The sequence below is a fragment of the Babylonia areolata genome, chromosome 28, assembly GCF_041734735.1.
Source record: "Babylonia areolata isolate BAREFJ2019XMU chromosome 28, ASM4173473v1, whole genome shotgun sequence".
NCBI classification, from domain to species: domain Eukaryota; kingdom Metazoa; phylum Mollusca; class Gastropoda; order Neogastropoda; family Buccinidae; genus Babylonia; species Babylonia areolata.
The window spans coordinates 22683323-22705519 of record NC_134903.1 but is presented as its reverse complement, the minus strand read 5'-3'; the positions used below and the strand labels follow the sequence as shown (position 1 = coordinate 22705519).

General features: G+C 42.7%; 1 protein-coding gene across 1 annotated transcript; it reads right to left on the bottom strand.

The window, feature by feature from the left end:
• Positions 1 to 2611: 2611 nt before the first annotated feature.
• On the bottom strand, positions 2612 to 22053 carry LOC143301933 (G protein-activated inward rectifier potassium channel 3-like). The gene is made up of 9 exons (XM_076616386.1): positions 21955 to 22053; positions 18272 to 18567; positions 14989 to 15159; positions 13846 to 14048; positions 12804 to 13004; positions 12404 to 12535; positions 10652 to 10816; positions 8994 to 9183; positions 2612 to 5591 (listed from the first exon to the last, which is right to left on the bottom strand). Exons 2-9 carry the CDS (start codon positions 18465 to 18467, stop codon positions 5545 to 5547), a joined length of 1305 nt encoding a protein of 434 aa, XP_076472501.1. The 5' UTR covers positions 18468 to 18567; positions 21955 to 22053; the 3' UTR covers positions 2612 to 5544.
• Positions 22054 to 22197: the final 144 nt, after the last annotated feature.

Sequence of the window (22197 nt, the reverse complement as noted above, 5' to 3'; positions counted from 1 at the left end):
GCTGGTCAGGCATCTGCTTGGCAGATGTGGCCGGTGTAGCGTATATGGATTTGTCCGAACGCAGTGACGCCTCCTTGAGCTACTGAAACTGACACTGAAACTGGAGAATCGGTATCTGGGAACCAGTCAACAATATAATTTGTAAATGTATCAAAATAATATGGAGCTCAGTGTATTTCCCTGTAGTACCCCTCTTCGAACATAGATTGAAGGGGAGAATCCATTTTCATTACGGGAGCAGACTTTTGTGTCTGTATGCAAACTTTTTATGTATACAGGTGTGTGTGTGTGTGTGTGTGTGTGTGTGTGTGTGTGTGTGTGTCTTTGTCTCTCTCTCTCTCTCTCTCTGTGAATCTATAAAGCATGCATGTGCATAAAAGCACACGCACAGACACCACACTTGACAACGCATCACACACATACACGCACGCACACATGCACATACGCATGTACACAAACACACACCTGTGTATCAGCAGTGTGAATGTAAATCTGTCCATGAAGTGTAGGATGTGTCCTCAGTACTGTCACTGTTTGCAATGGATTCAGTGTTGAAGTGTGATCATGTGTCATAGATGTGGTGTGTTTCTCTATGAATTTGTGTGTGTGTGTGTGTGCGCGCGCGCGCGCGGTGCGCATGGGTTTTGAGTGTAAATGAGACTATGTATCGATTAAATATAATCCATGAATGCGTGCATTTATATGCCTGCACACTTGCACATCTTATATGCGCGCGCGTGCGCGCGCGCGTGTGTGTGTGTGGATTTGCTCATGAAGACAGCATGACCTCGTTTTTCTTGTTCACAATCAAAAGGAAAGAAATTCAAATTCTGGACAGAACACATACAATGACCCGACAAACACCATCCACGTGTTTACCGCATATGAATATTCTGACGTGGACACTGAATTAACTAGAATGAACATAAAAGAAAAACTGAATTGACCGTTTCACGTTCACTGAGTTTCGGTCAGCCTCGTCTGGGCTGGTCTGTGCAGATTTTGTCACTAGGAAAGACGTGGCTTCTCATCGGGACTCATTTTTGCAGCAGTGTCAATCATGACATAACTCAGCGTCTGTGCATAACAAGGGACAGAACTGTTAACCAGTCCTTTGGGGAACACGTAGGCTTGGTTGCAAGAGTGATCTCAGCAGCGCTGTTACTTTGAGTGAAGATTTTCTCTGGAATCAGGGCAGCCAGTTCTGAACTCTAAGCAAACATTACCCTGTTACTTAGTGTCAAGATTTTCTCTGCATTCAGGGTAGACAGTTCTGAACGCTAAGCAAACTTTACCCTGTTACTTAGTGTCAAGATTTTCTCTGGAATCAGCGGAGACAGTTCTGAACTCTAAGGAAACTTTACCTTATTACTTAGAGTGAAGATTTTCTCTGGAATCAGGGTAGACAGTTCTGAACTCTAATCAAACTTTACCCTGTTATTTAGTGTCAAGATTTTCTCTGGAATCAGCGGAGACAGTTCTGAACTCTAATCAAACTTTACCCTGTTACTTAGTGTCAAGATTTACTCTGGAATCAGCGGAGACAGTTCTGAACTCTAAGCAAACTTTACCCTGTTACTTAGTGTCAAGATTTTCTCTGGAATCAGGGTAGACAGTTCTGAACTCTAATCAAACTTTACCCTGTTATTTAGTGTGAATATTTTCTCTGGAATCAGCGGAGACAGTTCTGAACTCTAAGCAAACTTTACCCTATTACTTAGTGTGAAGATTTACTCTGGAATCAGCGGAGACAGTTCTGAACTCTAAGCAAACTTTACCCTGTTACTTAGTGTGAATATTTTCTCTGGATTCAGGGTAGACAGTTCTGAACTCTAAGCAAACTTTACCCTATTACTTAGTGTGAAGATTTACTCTGGAATCAGCGGAGACAGTTCTGAACTCTAAGCAAACTTTACCCTGTTACTTAGTGTGAAGATTTTCTCTGGAATCAGCGGAGACAGTTCTGAACTCTAAGCAAACTTTACCCTGTTACTTAGTGTGAAGATTTTCTCTGGATTCAGGGTAGACAGTTCTGAACTCTAAGCAAACTTTACCCTGTTACTTAGTGTGAAGATTTTCTCTGGATTCAGGGTAGACAGTTCTGAACTCTAAGCAAACTTTACCCTGTTACTTAGTGTGAAGATTTTCTCTGTAATCAGGGTAGACAGGGTAGACTGTAATTTCCCGCCATGGGGCAAGGTGGATGTTACTGCCAGTGAAGAGCACTGCGGCCACTGTGGCCTTGTGAATGACGCATGGCGTGGACATCAAACCAGACAACAATTATGCGGACAGTTTGAATATTTCAAGCAATGTTACTTTCAAAAAGACAAAATAATGGTGATACTTTTGAGAATTATCCTTTGACGGTTTGAATATTTAAGCAATGTGTTTCTTTTAAACTTTTTTCTTTTAAACTTGGTAATGAAATAAAGGTGATTCTTAAAGTCCTTTGAGAATTATCCATTGCTAATCATTCCTGGATTTAAAACAACAAACAAACAAACAAATAAATATAGAAACATACAAAAGTCGAGCAGAAAAATCCATCCAATCATCAGCATGCATTTGTTCTATCATTTTCTTTATTTGGTTTAGAGTTCAACGGTTTGTATGTTTACTTCACTACTACAATGTCTAACATTCATGAATGTCTGGAATGTTTTCCATTAAAAGCTTGTGTTCATATGTTTTATTCAATGCGTTAAGATATCATAACTCAATGAACTTCGCTGTCATTTAATCATAGCCAGTTGTTTTGCCTTCCTGACTCCAATCTTTACCGGACAGGATAAATGTATGTTCATACAACCATTGACATCAGATTGTGTATCTTTGATACATCATAATAATACACAGGCAATTATCACCAACAGCCATTCGGCTTAATTCATTACATAATGCTTACTTGTTTTCTTTATGATCATTTGGCTAAATTATCAACGTGAACATGATAATAATAAAAGTATTTTCGTCTAATCATTTAGAATTTTTCGATGTTTTGTTTAACAGATCTCTCTCTCTCTCTCTCTCTCTCCCTCTCTCTCAAGTTTCAAGTTTTAATTATCCTTTCACTCCTGTTGGAGTATGGAGGATTGCTGCAAAATAATCTTTTCATGCCCAGAACAAACATTTCCAAATACACAACAATGTCACAGAAAAGTTGAGGAAACACAAATGTCTTTTAACTCCAAAAGTATAACTAGGCAACATTTGCAAATCTAATCATTTTACTTACAGCTAAAATGAATTTTTTGCATCTTTTGAGCATATTACACACACACACACACACACACACACACACACACACACACACACACACACACATTGATGACAATCCTGTATAGCAGCATGTAGCAGCCTATTAATATCCCCACAGGCTATCAAAGAAGGACAACCTCGACTTTTCATTCGTAAATTTATAAGTGGAAGGGAGACGAAGAGGTGGGGGGTCAATGAATGCCAGCCCAGAATGACCCACTGTCCTTTTGTAATAGCTGCATTAAAAGTAAGAGTAGTAAGGGTAATCTCCATTCAGGGGGGTCGATCTTGACTTGCCTCAAATGATCCAAGGCTCGCCCAGACTGACCCTGGGGTTCAAAAAGCAGCAGGGGTGTAGACAGACTGTTACACCGGTGAAATGAGCTGGATGTTAGGCCTCTGTACACAGCTTGGTTCTAAAGACACATTAAGTACTATCTGCTATTTGAGTAGTAAGCACACATTTCTCTACGTAAGGAATACGGGGTAGGTATGGGTAACTGCGAACGATCCAGTCGAAGTGACCAGCTCAACGTGTGTACTGTAAAGATAACATGTCGTGCGATAGTCAACAGTAGTTCTTGTGTTTTCGAAGGTTTCTCCTTCTGCTTGCACCAGGGAAAGTTCGTCTGATCATTCTTTTCAACGTTTGTCGACTTTTGAAATGGCAGGGGTGCCTGAGGGTAAATGCGAATGGACAAGTCTAGTTGCGAACGATTGCTTTGGGAACATGCTGACAATTAAAACAGAAGCAGGTCTTGAATTCATTAGATATATCTTATTATTGGAACATCGCACCAGACTGTTGTTATTGTTGTTTTTTATCACACATGCACACACACACACATTTAAACACACTCACCTCACACCGCACACAAACACAACTTTTTGAGAGTGCTCAGTAGCTGTGCTGCATCGTTCACAAATATATTCACGTCAAAATATCCTATGGTCTGATTGCAAACGACACTATTTTGCATATGCCTGTCAAAACTGACGCTCTGATCTGTCACCAATACGCTTTCTTAAATTCTCACAGCACTGGCAATGCGCATTAAACATATCCGATCAAATCAACTATTTTAAACCGTGTCAAAGTTCAAGTCCTACAACTTGCTTCCATTGATCTTTGAGAGCACGTTTGTAACTTTGGTCGGCAGTGGTGCGCGAAGAGAAGAAAGAGCACGGAAATAGTCAGAAACAGCTAATGTTTGACTGCTTTTTGGAATGGATTATTCATCAAAGTATTAGAAAAAGGTCGAAGCCGACGTTAAATTGTGAAATGCAACCGTTAAGAACGCTTCAAAGTGGGACGGTATACGAATCGTTCGCAATTAGACGCTGTTCGCAATTACCGGTCCCTTCCCTAATCCACTCATTTTGGAATCAGAATGTGATGCGCGTGTGTGTGTGTGTGTGTGTGTGTGTGTGTGTGTGTGTGTGTGTGTGTGTGTGTGTGTGTGAATTCCTTAATTCAGTGCTTCAACTGGTCATTTCATTATAAAATAAAAAAGACTAAAGCATTTAGTGGCTTCATCAAATGCCTGAACATTACCGCTAGGGATTTTGCGAAATGTGTAGCTCTGAATTCAACATAAATTTAGCACATTTCTGACACCAAAGTACAAAACTGCCAAAAGCCAAGAAGGAAAATGAAGAATCAGAAAACGTACAATGCCTTGGTTACAGCGCATAGAATCCCAACTGTCACTTTATACTTTATACTTTGTCATTGCCTCCTTGAAGAATCCTGCTTATTTGGCCGTCAAAAGGATCAGGCATGTAGGACTTGTTGTCCTGAACTGTTGTGAACATGTGGGCTGTGGACCAAGGAGCCATGGAGTACATTTTATAGTGATAGTGGCCGGTATCCAGATCCAAGGAGATGCAGTACTAGGTAACAGCTACTGTTTGTAATCAGCATTTGAATAAAAAAAAAAAAGAAACAACAAACAACTGTATCGACTTAAACCATGGCCAGTGAGGTCACCGACAGGTAACAGTCAACATGAGCCAGCACTGTGGCCAGCCAGTCACCACACACGTGAGGTATCCAACACAAACACTCATACCAAGAAACAGCAAAAGCGAAACTCTGATTGCATAAATATTGAGTATTGAAATTCCCACATTCCCTTCACTCATGATTATCTGCCAGCCCACTCTTATCCACCCTGCCTCTCCCCCCGTCCCTTTAAACCCGCCCCCATATTGACACACATGTACAACGTTCAGAGAAACCACGTTCCGCCAGTCCACAGCGGTGTGGGCTTCTGTCTGCCATCACTCGTCAGAAGACATTGGCGTAAATGGGATCTCGATGGGCTGGCCTGCACACACACACACACACACACACACACACAACGGAGTATAAGTAATGCATGCCATCCATGTAGCCAGTTGAATTGGGTCCTGTCACCACATCAGTCCAGTCTTCAGGTTCTTTTCCAAGTCTTTGATCAAAGATGGGGAACGTGTTGGAATATGGGGAAGGGAACGGGAAAGTGAAGGATTAAAAGGCAAGGGACTGTACTCGTACACGAAGGAAAATAAATGAATAAATAAATACCCTGTGGACAAAACATCAAAGTCCACGAAAGCAAACGTACAGTAATGTCTATCAAAGTTCGTTCACTCACTCACTCCCAACATCACTTTTCCAAATACTACACATCCATCTACAACTTGTTCCAAAATATGCGAAACGACTAAAAATAATTTTTAAAAAAGGATTTTTTTTAAAAAGTCAATTAAATTGAGCAATTGCTTTCAACTATTTGGATTCTCAATTCGAAACAGTCTAATTTCTCAATCACTTTGTAAAAACATGTCAAGATACAGCACATCCATCCCACATGAATAATATTTTGCACGTGAAGTAATCACACTGAAGCTAACAGAGACATGAACATGCACACGCGCGCGCGCACACACACACACTCTCTCTCTCTCTCTCTCTCTCTCTCTCTAGGGGAGTCGCGAGAAAGATGGCGACATGTGTGCAGGCTGAGTGAAGAGCTGTGTTTCATAGTTGTGGATTTTCAAGTTCAAAGGAAATACTGTGGAACAAGAAAAGTTGCTGTCGAATGTGAGAACTACCAAATGTGGGACAATGGTGGACTTGTGTGTGTGAGGGTTCTCACAGGCCTATTTTGTGGTAAATCAGGGGTGACTCGAGTGCTGCCAAATATATATACCGGTGAGCAAGCCGACAGGTCAACCTGACATGGGAATGACAGTGACAGATATTTTCGCTGGATATCTCTTTTGCTGTTCGCCGTTGATGGTGGTGCTGCTGTATGGAGAAGACTGTTCTGCGTGTCCAGTGATAATGCTGTCTTCAACAAAATGGATGTGCATCATGGTACAGTGTCAACAGTGGAAATTGTATATCCGGGTTGAGAAGATGAGTGTCAACACCCAATGTGTCAGCACGCTGGGTACGTGCCAGTGCTCGTAATGCTGATTGCAACAAACGCCGTGCTGTCGCCATGGCGACTTCGGTTGAGTGGAGACGTGGAGGAAAACCGCGGACCTGTCACGAAGAACGCGGACTGGCACACAGCTGGACACTGCCAGAGGCAGAGTGGAGGGATGTGGCCAGTGAGATCCTGAAAGCCATTCCAGAGCAGAGGCAGAGTGGAGGGATGTGGCCAGTGAGATCCTGAAAGCCATTCCAGAGCAGAGGCAGCAACAAGGGCAACAGACAGCAGACATCAGACATGATCTGAGTTCAATAAAAACTGAAGCAGGTGAAGGGGGAATGTGAGCAGATCAGTGAGCGCTGTGACGGACTGCAACAGAGGAGTGGACTGGCAGATGCTGTGGAGGAGATGACACGTGACGTGAACCATCTGTTGGCCGACACTGCACAGGGCCAGGAGGAGACGAGGAGGCTGTCTGCAGCAGTGGGAACGTTGACTGATCAAATCAGTGCATGATTGGTTTCCTCCCAACACAAGAACAATGTACTTTTTGTGTGCCGATCACATGTGGAATTAAAAAATGAATCATTATATCGTGTGTCCCTAAAAAAATTGAACAGCTTTTTGAAAAGTATTTTCTCAGTGATAGAGAAAATTTTCACACAGTAAACTTAGAGTATCAACAACAAGTTCGCAAAATATCTTGAAGTTCGGACGCAAATTATGCGAGTATTGTCAAATTCAAAACAGCATCTCAAAAAATCAAATATCAGAGCTGTGCAATGTGACCTTCATGTTCATGCCAGCTGCCAGGTGTTAGCATCTGTCAATCAGTGTCAGTCTAAAAATAGCCTGTCTGGGTGTCAAGTCTATTGATTTTTTTTTTTTTTTTTTTTTTTTCCTCTGTATCCAAAATCAGCTCTGTGCAAAGTTTCGTTTTGGAAGGATCAACCATGCCTTTGAGTGAAAGTGATAAGGTTACCATTGAAAACTGTTTCAAGGAGAAAGGCTGGGGTGGAAGAAGGATCGTAAAGGAATTTCCTGGCAAGGGGTGGAGTCATGTCACTGTAAAATAGACTTATCGCTAAAATACGTACGTTAGAGATAGCTAAAAATCGTCAAAACGATCGCGTTTATGGGAAACGGAAACGAGAAATTTAGCCATCTCGCCTCTATCATGAGATTTCTAGATTTTCAACAAAATGAATGGTTTCAGCTGGAGTATCCTGGAAAGGAAAAAAAAATCATTTTATTGACACTGATAGAGCCAAGGTTAATAGTGAAAGCTATATCTAGTTATTGGATGACAATCTCCCGGATTGTAGGCGTCTTTATCCTAGAAACAATTACGTGTTTCAGTAAGATGGGGCCCCTTTCCACACAAGTAGGGTTACCCAGGCCCATCTGGAGGAAGCTACGCCAGAAATCATCAAGAAGGATGAATGGCCTCCACATATGGGACTCTCTGAGGGAGAAAGTTTACCGGGCAGTGAGAGACGAATTGACCGAGCAGGCGTTTAAGGACAGGATAATTATGTCATGGGAGGAGATATCGGTGAAAGAAATACGTAAAAGCATTTCTGCATGGAAGAAACCGATTCGTTTAGTCGTGGAGGAAGATGAGCATAAACTGAAATAAGTGAGTTTTCCTCTGATATTGGATTTTTTGATATGCTGTTTTGAATTTGACAATAGTCGCGTCCGAACTTTTAGATATTTTGCAGACTTGTTGATGATACCCTAAGGTTACTGTGTAAAAAATTTCAATGAATTTGGTTTCTCTATCACTGAGAAAATACTTGTCAAAAAGCGGTTCACTTTTTGGGGGACACCCGATATGTGAGGAAGAAAAGAAATGACGTAATCCTCAATGCCAAACGGACATTCCAAGCAAAAGGATTAAAGTAAAATGCAAATATTATTCCAACTAACCTAAATTTACATAAGCATAAGCTCGCTCAAGTAGTGAATGATATATACATTTGGTTTTATAAATAATTTGGGGCATTTATTTAGGATGAGCTTGGTTTGAATTGTGAACGGCGTCGCGCGGGTTACAACAGATGGCCATGGTGTTTATCTATGGAAGCTAAGACACACTTGGCTACATTACTATCATAATCATCATTTGTGGTTGTTAGGCTGTTAGGTTGTCATTGTCCGTTTACAAACGCATTTCCATCACCTGTCACTGCTACTACCAACATCCCAGCCACTGCCACATCCCTCCATCTTGTCCCCCACCCCACCCCCCTCAGCTGCCCCTCACCCTCGAGGCTAAACTACCACCACCATCTTCCCCCTTACCAACAACGTAAACATCATCATCATCGTTGGACTCGGACGCCGTGTTGTAGAGATCATCGTCGTCGTCAATGGTGGCGTTGCTCCGCCTCAAGTCCGCGTGGGACATGGACTGACACAGGGCGGCCATGTCCTCAGGGGTCTGGGCAGCCAGCTCTGCTGCACTGACCCGGGGGGTGGGGCTGGGCACCACCTGTCAGCCGTCGTCAGGGATGAGGGAAGGACACGGGAAGATAGAGGGGGGAGAGAGAGGGGGGAACGGAAGAGAGAGAGACAGAGACAGAGAATACGGATACGAATACAAAAGGTTTATTCAGCAACAGGCCTTTGCCTTTTGTGCACGAGCACCTTCAATCCTGTCATCGTGATTTTTTTTCTAAATCTCATGTCAATGGGACTTCTTTTATTTTAAATGTTTTATACAGATAAAGACTGAAGTTTCGGACAGTTTCAGCAATTGTAGAGGACATCAGCAACCTATATGTATAGGCATTTATGGTTAACTTTGGGGCAATATATGTGTTCCTAATATATTCCAGAAAATTATTCACAACGGAGAAGGAAAAGCATTTAATCTTTTTTGGTACACAACAAGTCATAATCTTCATATACTTATACCGACGAACAAAGGTAGTTGTATCAGATACTCCAGAATGAAATCCAGTAATTATTGACTTCGACAGTCGGTCTTTAATTAAATCGACAAATAAGTGTCAGTACGAGATACGATGAAACGGGTCAGTAAAAATGTGAAGCATAGTAAATCTCTCATAAATGTGTTCGTGGTCGTTCTAAGTTTGCCATTTACAATCAATACAAAGAAAGACAGAGATAGAATGACACTGCGATAAAGCGGGGAGACGGGGTGGGGTTGCTGGAAAGTGCTTCTCTCTCAAGTAGATAACCTGATTAAAGTGGACAGTGGGGAGAAAAGTGCTTCTCCCTCTCTCAAGCAGACTACCTGATTAAAGTGGACAGTGAGGTGAAAAGTGCTTCTCCCTCTCTCAAGCAGACTACCTGATTAAAGTGGACAGTGAGGTGAAAAGTGCTTCTCCCTCTCTCAAGCAGACTACCTGATTAAAGCGGACAGTGGGGAGAAAAGTGCTTCTCCCTCTCTCAAGCAGACTACCTGATTAAAGTGGACAGTGAGGTGAAAAGTGCTTCTCCCTCTCTCAAGCAGACTACCTGATTAAAGTGGACAGTGGGGAGAAAAGTGCTTCTCTCTCTCTCAAGCAGACTACCTGATTAAAGCGGACAGTGGGGAGAAAAGTGCTTCTCCCTCTCTCAAGCAGACTACCTGATTAAAGTGGACAGTGGGGTGAAAAGTGCTTCTCTCTCAAGCAGACTACCTGATTAAAGTGGACAGTGGGGTGAAAAGTGCTTCTCTCTCAAGCAGACTACCTGATTAAAGTGGACAGTGTGGAGAAAAGTGCTTCTCTCTCAAGCAGACTACCTGATTAAAGTGGACAGTGGGGTGAAAAGTGCTTCTCTCTCAAGCAGACTACCTGATTAAAGTGGACAGTGGGGAGAAAAGTGCTTCTCTCTCAAGCAGACTACCTGATTAAAGTGGACAGTGGGGAGAAAAGTGCTTCTCTCTCAAGCAGACTACCTGATTAAAGTGGACAGTGGGGAGAAAAGTGCTTCTCTCTCAAGCAGACTACCTGATTAAAGCGGACGAAGTCCATGACCCAGAGGTCGTTCTTGGCGTCGTACTCCTCGAGCCGTGTGAACCTGTGTCCCCACAGGATCTCCCGGGTGGTGTAGGAGGTGCGGGCCTGACACATTTCCCCTGTGGCCTCTATGTAGCCTTCCAGGAACACCACGATCTGTACACACCACACTGCTGGGTCCCTTTGGTAGTGTGTGTGTTTGTTTGTGTGTCTGTGTGTGTCTGTGCATCTATATGCGTGTGTGTGTGCGCGCGCGCGTGTGTATATTTATATGTGTGTGCATGTGTATGTGTTTGTGTGTATGCGTGTGAGCGAGTGTGTGTGTGTGTGTGTGTTTGTGTGTGTGTGTGTGTGTGTGTGTGTGTGTGTGTGTTTGTGTGTGCGTGCGTGTACGCGCGCGCGTGCGTGTGTGTGTGTGTGAGCGTGTGTGTGTGTATGTGTGTGTGTGTATGTGTTCCATCAGTGGGGACTGTATCCCTACACATCACACAAACATAACAGGGAAGAAAAAAAACAACAAAAAAACAACCAACTCAACCAAACAACACACACACACACACACACACACACACACACACACACACACACACACACACATGGCATACAGGCACAAGCATGATGTCAGTAAAATGTACAGGAAAAAATGAACAAAATGAAAACAACACACACAACACACACCGCTATACAGATCAGAGTGGGAATGGAGGGTGAGGGAGGTTATCAGTCAACCATACACATTTGACAAACAGTATCATTAAAATGAACGATTTACATTACAAATTATGGCATAAGGTGGGACAGGCGATGTTTTTTGAAGGTGGTTGGGCAATGGTGTTGTTTAATTGTTTCTGGGAGTGAGTTCCATAGGGTGGCGCCTGAATAGACCAGACTAGATTTGAACAAGTCAATTCTTGGAATTGGGATATGGACTTTGGGGGAATTCCTTGATGAATTTACAGAAAATTTGTCTATTAATGTTGGTGTTGCATTACCTGTCATAATCTTTTGCATCATGATTCCTTTATTTACTCTAATCTACGGATTAGTGGGAGAATATTCGTTTGTTTATAGTCTAAAAGGGAAGTCTTTTTTACGGAGTATCAGCTTGAGCCCCCGCTTATGAAGATTCTGTAATGGCTTCATGATGTTCGCACTTGCAGAATCCCATAATGCTGATGCATAATCTATTGTAGACTGGATATGTGCTTGAAAAAAATAATTTCCGTGAATGAAGGTCAAGGAAATGTTTGATTTTGGACAGTTGATGGGTTTTCTGGGCTGTCTTTTTGCAAAGGGAATTTATGTGAGGATTCCAAGTGAGATTGTTGTCAATTATGATCCCCAGAACTTTGTGATCACTGACATGTTCAATAGGTTCGCCTTTAATTTGGATGGAAGGAAGATTATGTATAGTGTTTTGCCTCTTTTGTCTGGTTGTGATTGACATGCATTTCGTTTTTTGTGGGTGAAGAGACATGTGGTTTAGTTCGGTCCATCTAACGAGCTCATCAGTACTTTCTTGTAAGACTTTTGTAAAGACCGACAATGTCAGTATGAGAAGTGTGGATTGTTGTATCATCCGCAAAAAATTCGCAGACGGATTTCATATGGAGCGGTAGGTCGTTAATATATATTGAGAATACTAAAGGGCCTATAACAGACCCCTGAGGAATGCCATAATCAGAGAGAGAGACAGAGAGAAACAGACAGACAGACAGAGGGACATGCAGACAGACAGATGACCTCAAACTTGTCAAAGACGAGGTCATCAGGTTTGAGGGTGTAGAGAGGGGAGGAGGGAGTGATGCGGTGGGTCAGCACTAGCGGCCACAACAGGAACAGCCGGTCTCCCATCTCGTGGGCGTCAAACTCCAACTGCAAAACCACACACACACAGGGGGATCACAGCAGGTGAAATGTTGTGAGCACATAGAATGTAGAACATGAAGAACGGTACTTTCGTGAGTCAACTGTTCAGCTAACTTTATGCCAACCAACTAACCATTCAATCAGTCAGTCAACCACTTTGGCAGACAACACACACACACACACACACACACACACACACACACACCTCCGCATCTATCTCAGCCCCCCACCCCCCACCCCCTCCCTCCCCGCCCCTCCGCCCCCTGGCCCTTACCTGATGCTGGTACAGAGGATAGACGTACTTCTCGCGCACCACGTGACGTTTGATCAGCAGGCCATGCACGCGCGTCTCAATGAGGTGTGATCTGCGCATGTCTCCCACCCTGATCTGCAGAGTGAGCTGCCCCTCCTCCTGCAGGATACAGGCATGACGGGAAAACGCCAGAGTGTGTCTGCGGTGTTTAGGTCGGGACAGCTGGAAATGAAGGGGATGCTTTTTCTTACCTGCCTGCTTTTTTTCCGTGTCGGTCAAGTTGACTTTCAGCTTTATTCAGGCTGCAGTTTGATAAGCACCAGAATTAAAAACAACTTGTTTTGCCAAGGCATTTTCCTTGAAGCGCGCGTGCCACACACACACACGCACGCGCACACGCGTGCGCGCGCGCAAGAAGAATAATCAAGAATCAAGAATATCTGATCCTTTGACCCCTGTTGGAGTACAGAGGATATGAAGTAGCGACACTGGTATTACACACCAAAAACTGAAATGCAGACAATAAATGATACAATGAAAGTGGTGATAAAACAAACAAAAAAATAGTGGTCGTATCATCTTTCTTTTTCTTTTATCTTAAAAAAAATATATATATATATATATTATTATTTAATTTCCCCATTTTCAAACACACTCTCCTCCCTGCTTTGAACAAATTGCAAAAAACTTGAAAATGATTTCGGATTCAAATACTTCTTTGGAATGAACTCATTACGAAGGTAAATGAAGATACCCCGTTACCCCAAGTCTTGAAAGCTGCCGATAAATATATCGCGCAACACGTTATTCATGCAAAACTAAAATTCAGAAAGTTGCACAAAAACTGATGTTTTCGATACAACTTGTACCTGCAAGCAACGCAGAAGATAAGAAATAACACACACTGTCACACACACACACACACACACAGTGGAGGTGCGCTGAAAGATCCAATCACCAGAATTACGTCATCACACACACACATCAAACGCTCTCTTCTTCATCTGGAAAACAGTTGTGGCACCCTCTCTCCACCTCGCCCCTGCCAGCCGCAGTGTCCCACCTTGGCAAAGACGAAGCCAAACAGCAGGGTTTCAAACAGGAAGCCAGCGGCCACCTGCAGGAAGATGAAGGGCAGCGTGGAGCCACACTCGGGGTGCGCATAGATAATGCCGTAGCCTATGGTGGACTGGGTCTCTATGGAGAACAGGAAGGCGTCCCACATGCCTTCCAGGTTCTGGATGCAAGGTGCGTAAGCGGGGTTGTCTGTTGAACCAACACAATGAGGAAAGGGGGGTAAATATGGAGGTTAAGTACACATCGCTGGTGTCACTTCGAAATTAAACTGGTTCTCTTTGTTAAACGTACAAATGTGCTCTGGTGACACAGACGCAATTTGACACCCCATCGAATCCCTACAACTCCCAAAAATAAATAAATAGATAAATAAACAAAGGCTTCATCATTAACAACAACAACAGCAACAACAATATCTCCCTCCTTTCTCAACAGAAAAAAAATGCACGGGTTATGGTAGTCTTCCATTCCATACGAATCAAGGCATTTTAATTAAGACCTTAAGAATATGTGAAACGTTTGGCCCAAATCGACCTGACCCTCTGTCATTTAATCTCGTGGCGAACAGTCAGGATTGCGAACAGATTCCCCTCACACTGACAACATGGTGTAAACCCCACCCTTCCATTCCTACCAGTAATCCCGAAACGCACACTGCAGCTTTGTGACAAACAGAATATAGAGAAACACATCTCAAAATAGAAAATAGGGAATCATCACAAAACAGTACAGACATACATCACCACACAGAAAGCCGTGAAACACATCAGCAGAAAAACAGTGCAGAAATACATCACAAAAGAGAAAGTAGAAAAAAACCCCAAAAAACCCCCACCAAACAGGCAGCAGATAAACTCATGACCAAACAGACAGTAGAGGAACACATGACCAAACAGACAGTAGAGGAACACATGACCAAACAGACAGTAGATAAGCACGTCACCAAACAGAAAGCAGAAAAAACATCACCAAACAGAAAGTAGAAAACACATCACCAAACGGAAAGTAGAAAACACATCACCAAACAGAAAGTAGAAAACACATCACCAAACAGAAAGTAGAAAACACATCACCAAACAGAAAGTAGAAAACACATCACGTGTACCCCAGTAACCTGTTGTCCACGTACCCAGGTTGCTGAAGTCCCCGTGCAGCCAGGCCAGCAGGTAGTAGACCAGGGCAAAGGCCAGGTAAAAAGCCAGGAAAGTACCGAAAAAGAGGAGGATGACGTAACGCCATTGCATCTCCAGTAACGTGATAAACAGGTCTTTCAGGTAACGACGGGTCTTCGATTTCACACCTGCAGTAAACGAGAAGCTGTGAAGACTTTTCATTGCCTGTGTTATAACTGCGTTTCAAAAGGTCCAACCAGTTCTGTCAAGTGGTACAATCTGATCCATTGACTGACATGAGTGTGAGGTGCAATCAAGAACATGGAAGTGATGTATATGGATACAGTCTCCACTGATGAAACATAGAACTGATGTATAGGGATACAGTCATCCCTGATGGAAAATGGAGGTGATGTATAGGGATACAGTCTCCAACGATAAAACACGGAAGTGATGTATAGGGACACAGTCTCCACTGATGAAACACGGAAGTGATGTATAGGGACACAGTCTCCACTGATGAAACATGGAAGTGATGTATAGGGATACAGTCTCCACTGATGAAACACGGAAGTGATGTATAGGGATACAGTCTCCACTGATGAAACACGGAAGTGATGTATAGGGATACAGTCTCCACTGATGAAACATGGAAGTGATGTATAGGGATACAGTCTCCACTGATGAAACATGGAAGTGATGTATAGGGATACAGTCTCCACTGATGAAACACGGAAGTGATGTATAGGGATACAGTCTCCACTGATGAAACACGGAAGTGATGTATAGGGATACAGTCTCCACTGATGAAACACGGAAGTGATGTATAGGGATACAGTTCCCACGGACGGAACACAGAAGTGATATGTTGGGATACATTCTCCAATGATAAAACACAGAAGTGATGTATAGAGATACAATCTCCAATTATAAAACATAGAAGTGATATATAGGGATACAGTCCCCAATGAAGGAACACAGAAGTGATGTGTAGGGATACAGTCCCCACTGATGGAACACAGAAGTGATGTGTAGGGATACAGTCCCCAATGATGGAACACAGAAGTGATGTGTAGGGATACAGTCCCCAATGAAGGAACACAGATGTGATGTGTAGGGATACAGTCCCCACTGATGGAACACAGAACTGATGTGTAGGGATACAGTCCCCAATGAAGGAACACAGAAGTGATGTGTAGGGATACAGTCCCCACTGAAGGAACACAGAACTGATGTGTAGGGATACAGTCCCCAATGATGGAACACAGAACTGAAGTGTAGGGATACAGTCCCCACTGAAGGAACACAGATGTGATGTGTAGGGATACAGTCCCCAATGAAGGAACACAGATGTGATGTGTAGGGATACAGTCCCCAATGAAGGAACACAGATGTGATGTGTAGGGATACAGTCCCCACTGAAGGAACACAGATGTGATGTGTAGGGATACAGTCCCCAATGAAGGAACACAGATGTGATGTGTAGGGATACAGTCCCCACTGAAGGAACACAGATGTGATGTGTAGGGATACAGTCCCCACTGAAGGAACACAGAAGTGATGTGTAGGGATACAGTCCCCACTGATGGAACACAGAACTGATGTGTAGGGATACAGTCCCACTGATGGAACACAGAACTGATGTGTAGGGATACAGTCCCCAATGATGGAACACAGAAGTGATGTGTAGGGATACAGTCCCCACTGATGGAACACAGAAGTGATGTGTAGGGATACAGTCCCCAATGAAGGAACACAGAAGTGATGTGTAGGGATTCAGTCCCCAATGAAGGAACACAGAAGTGATGTGTAGGGATACAGTCCCCAATGATGGAACACAGAACTGATGTGTAGGGATACAGTCCCCACTGATGGAACACAGAACTGATGTGTAGGGATACAGTCCCCACTGATGGAACACAGAAGTGATGTGTAGGGATACAGTCCCCACTGATGGAACACAGATGTGATGTGTAGGGATACAGTCCCACTGATGGAACACAGAAGTGATGTGTAGGGATACAGTCCCCAATGAAGGAACACAGAAGTGATGTGTAGGGATACAGTCCCCACTGATGGAACACAGAACTGATGTGTAGGGATACAGTCCCCAATGAAGGAACACAGAACTGATGTGTAGGGATACAGTCCCCACTGATGGAACACAGAACTGATGTGTAGGGATACAGTCCCCAATGAAGGAACACAGAAGTGATGTGTAGGGATACAGTCCCCACTGAAGGAACACAGAACTGATGTGTAGGGATACAGTCCCCACTGATGGAACACAGAACTGAAGTGTAGGGATACAGTCCCCACTGATGGAACACAGAACTGATGTGTAGGGATACAGTCCCCACTGATGGAACACAGAAGTGATGTGTAGGGATACAGTCCCCAATGATGGAACACAGATGTGATGTGTAGGGATACAGTCCCCAATGAAGGAACACAGAAGTGATGTGTAGGGATACAGTCCCCACTGATGGAACACAGAAGTGATGTGTAGGGATACAGTCCCACTGATGGAACACAGAAGTGATGTGTAGGGATACAGTCCCACTGATGGAACACAGAAGTGATGTGTAGGGATACAGTCCCCAATGAAGGAACACAGAACTGATGTGTAGGGATACAGTCCCCAATGATGGAACACAGATGTGATGTGTAGGGATACAGTCCCCAATGATGGAACACAGAACTGATGTGTAGGGATACAGTCCCCACTGATGGAACACAGAAGTGATGTGTAGGGATACAGTCCCCAATGAAGGACCACACAAGTGTCCACTGAAGGACCACACAAGTGTCCACTGAAGGACCACACAAGTGCCCACTAAAGGATCACACAAGGACCACACAAGTGTCCACTGAAGGACCACACAATTGTCCACTGAAGGACCACACAAGTGTCCCCTGAAGGACCACACAATTGTCCACTGAAGGACCACACAAGTGTCCACTAAAGGACCACACAAGTGCCCACTGAAGGACCACACAAGTGCCCACTGAAGGACCACACAAGGACCACACAAGTGCCCCCTGAAGGACCACACAAGTGTCCACTGAAGGACCACACAAGTGACCACACAAGTGTCCACTGAAGGACCACAAGTGTCCACTGAAGGACCACACAAGTGTCCCCTGAAGGACCACACAAGTGTCCACTGAAGGACCACACAAGTGTCCACTAAAGGACCACACAAGTGTCCACTGAAGGACCACAAGTGTCCACTGAAGGACCACACAAGTGACCACACAAGTGTCCACTAAAGGACCACAAGTGTCCCCTGAACTCACCTTTGAAGGTGACGTTGCTCTGCCCCTCTTTCTTCACCAGTGACCGGCGAGGTCTGTTGTTCCGACTGTTGTCAAACCGCTGAGGATAGGGGTTCTTATCGATGTCATCCTCTACGCTGGGGTGGCGGAGACGTTCAAACTTGTACTCCTCCCATCGGGGGTGGTCGTCCTCAATGTTGATCACGTTTGAAGCCATGTTGCTGTGTGGGGTCACAGGGGTCACAGGGAGTGAGGACCGTACAACGATGAGGGTCACGGTCACAGCTTTCCCCTCAATAAACCAGCTGACAAGCTCCCTGCAATTCGCCCTTCCTCATCAGATTTGTTTTTTTTTAAATCATTATCATATACTTTCTATTGTTGATAGATATTGTTACTGATGTTGATAATATACAATGTGAGAACATGATGCCACCACCATTCCCCAACAGGCCAGTTCACAAGGAACAGAACAGAAAGCTGAGATGACGTTTTCTGTAATTCATCCATAGCCTTTTTTTCTGCTCTGTTCCAACTACTTCACAATGAAAGCCTGTCAGACGGCAGAACGGCGGACAGAGTACACATGAATAAAACGGGTCTGAAAAAGCCATCAGTTTCACAGAAGTCAAGAACCTTAAACATTTTTTCTATGGACATTTTCAAACAAGTCTTTGTTGGGCGAACGTTCATCAAGCGCCAAATCACCTGACAAAAGCACACAGAGACAGAAATTGTTGATCAGTAACGGTAAAATAATAATCCCATGCAAACTGAGATTTGCATGTATGTATGTATGGTTTCAATAATTTCAGTTTCAGTTTCAGTAGTTCAAGGAGGCGTCACTGCGTTCGGACAAATCCATATTCGCGACACCACATATGCCAAGCAGATGCCTGACCAGCAGCGTAACCTAACGCGCTTAGTCAGGCCTTGAGAAAAAAAGGTAAATAAATAATAGATAAATACATAAAAAAGAACTACTACTACTAACAATAATAATATGTATAAGGCGCAAAAACTTGATGAAGTCAACTATAAGCGTACAATAAAAAATAAAATAAAATAAATAAATAAACAAATAAATAAACAATAATAATTATTATAAAAAAAGAGTTTATGCTGGCGTGTTGATGTTGCCAGTGTGAAGTGACACATGTGCATTTATGAGGAGGGGTATAATTGGGTGTGCATGTTTGTAGGTGTGTGAGCTTGAGTAGCGAGATGTGATTGTTGGTTTATGTGGATGTGAATGATATAATAAAGAAAACATTACTGATTTGAGTTTGAATCAAGCCGCAGTTCGCGATTTGTTTATCGATAGTGTGAAAGCGAATCGAGTGAATTAGCACAGGTATATGATACTATGTTGGACAAAGTTGACTGTATGTGCGTACACTGAAACAGTTCACAAAAATGCCAACCAAGATTTTATTGCCTGCAGGAGGTTCGTTCCCTCAAAGTGAACAACATTGATCCTTCCTGTCGTGTTCATTTTACAGATGGTTTGTAGTATCTGTCTTGTGCGATGTATGGTGGGCCGTGTGTGAGCAGTTCCAGTGTTACTGACAAAGCAGTGGAAGTGTGTTGGAAAGTGGTGGATGAAAGGCAAACACGTTACGTCTGGCTGAGTTGTACATGTGTCGTATTGCGAGTCAAGCGATCAGTCTGAGACACATTCATGTTGTTGGCTTATGCTTTTATTTTTGATGTCGCTGTTTTATTGTCAACAATTTCTTATTGTATTTTGTATTCCGCTATCTACTTATTTAATGGAATACCGAATTGTATTTTGCATTCCGCTATCTACTTATTTAATGGAATACCGAATTGTATTTTGTATTCCGCTATCTACTTATTTAATGGAATACCGAATTGTATTTTGTATTCCGCTATCTACTTATTCAATGGAATACCGAATTGTATTTTGTATTCCGCTATCTACTTATTTAATGGAATACCGAATCGTATTTTGCATTCCGCTATCTACTTATTTAATGGAATACCGAATTGTATTTTGTATTCCGCTATCTACTTATTTAATGGAATACCGAATTGTATTTTGCATTCCGCTATCTACTTATTTAATGGAATACCGAATTGTATTTTGCATTCCGCTATCTACTTATTTAATGGAATACCGAATAGTATTTTGTATTCCGCTATCTACTTATTTAATGGAATACCGAATTGTATTTTGTATTCCGCTATCTACTTATTCAATGGAATACCGAATTGTATTTTGTATTCCGCTATCTACTTATTCAATGGAATACCGAATTGTATTTTGTATTCCGCTATCTACTTATTCAATGGAATACCGAATTGTATTTTATATTCCGCTATCTACTTATTCAATGGAATACCGAATTGTATTTTGTATTCCGCTATCTACTTATTCAATGGAATACCGAATTGTATTTTGTATTCCGCTATCTACTTATTCAATGGAATACCGAATTGTATTTTGTATTCCGCTATCTACTTATTCAATGGAATACCGAATTGTATTTTGTATTCCGCTATCTACTTATTCAATGGAATACCGAATTGTATTTTGTATTCCGCTATCTACTTATTCAATGGAATACCGAATTGTATTTTGTATTCCGCTATCTACTTATTCAATGGACTACCGAAGGAAGATGTACACGTCTGATGTCTGGTTTATCTTTACATTCTGTTGATCTGAATGGGGAGCGTAAAACAGCAAAGGCTTGATGCTGTGTGTGCATGTGTTTACTTTGTTTTCTATTGTCTCCAGTCAAATGTAATAATAATAATTAATAATAATGGTATTTATATAGCGCTGGATCTTGTGCAGAGACAAATCAAAGCGCTTTCGCACCAGTCATTCACACGCATGCATAACTCTAAAACTGTAGAAACTAAAGACAAGGAAGGGCAGGCAAGGGAGGCTATTTTGGGAAGAGGTGGGTTTTAAGGCCAGACTTGAAAGAGCTGAGTGTGGAGACTTGACGAAGCGAAAAAGGAAGTTCATTCCAGTCGCAAAGTCCAGAAACAGAGAAAATGTATGTTTGTGCATTCACTATAAGCTTATAACTGACACCTAGAATGCACTAAAGTTTTCTTTTTTTTTTTTTTTTTTATTAGCAGTCTCTAGAAACGGTCATATAGATATACAAGTGAATTAAGAAACTAAATACGTATATAAGCAGTAAGCATACACCGAGCTTTGAAAAAAACGAGTGATCGTGAGTTTATTATAAACCTTAAAAAACAAAATCAGAGTCAACAACGGGAAGAGAGAGAGAGAGAGAGAGAGAGAGAGAGTATAATGTGGAAGTAATTATGATTAAAAACCGACGACTGATCAAACAAACAAAACTGATATCAAGGAAAATGTCATAAAACATCAGCTTTACAGATGAACACATAAACAAATAAATTATTTAAAAAAAACAACAACAACAACAACGGAAAACATTTAAACACATTTTGTTGATTACACCTTATTCTTGTTATTCTTCTTCGTTCGTGGGATGGAACTCCCACGTTCACTCGTATGTACACGAGTGAGCTTTTACGTGCATGACCATTTTTACCACGCCATGTAGGCAGCCATACTCCGTTTTCGGGGGTATTAAGCCTTATGACACATAGACAAGACAAACGGAATCATTCATACGCATACCTCTGTACGTTCGGGGTTAATTAAGTAAGCAAGCAAGTTCAGAACTAACCTTCACTCTTGCCAGACGATGAAAGATGACTGCTGATCATTCGCAACCAACATCAGCTATCACACGCCGAGTGGGAAGAACACAGCGCTGGCTGGTGAGGCGGTCAGTGTGCAGGAGAGGAGGGTGGGCGGTGGAGGGGTTGAGAGCAAGGAGTGGCGAGGGAGGGTTCAGGGAAAGGGGGTGGAGAGAGGCATGGAAGTGGGTGGTGTGACGTTCGTACAACCAGATATGTTACAGTATAGT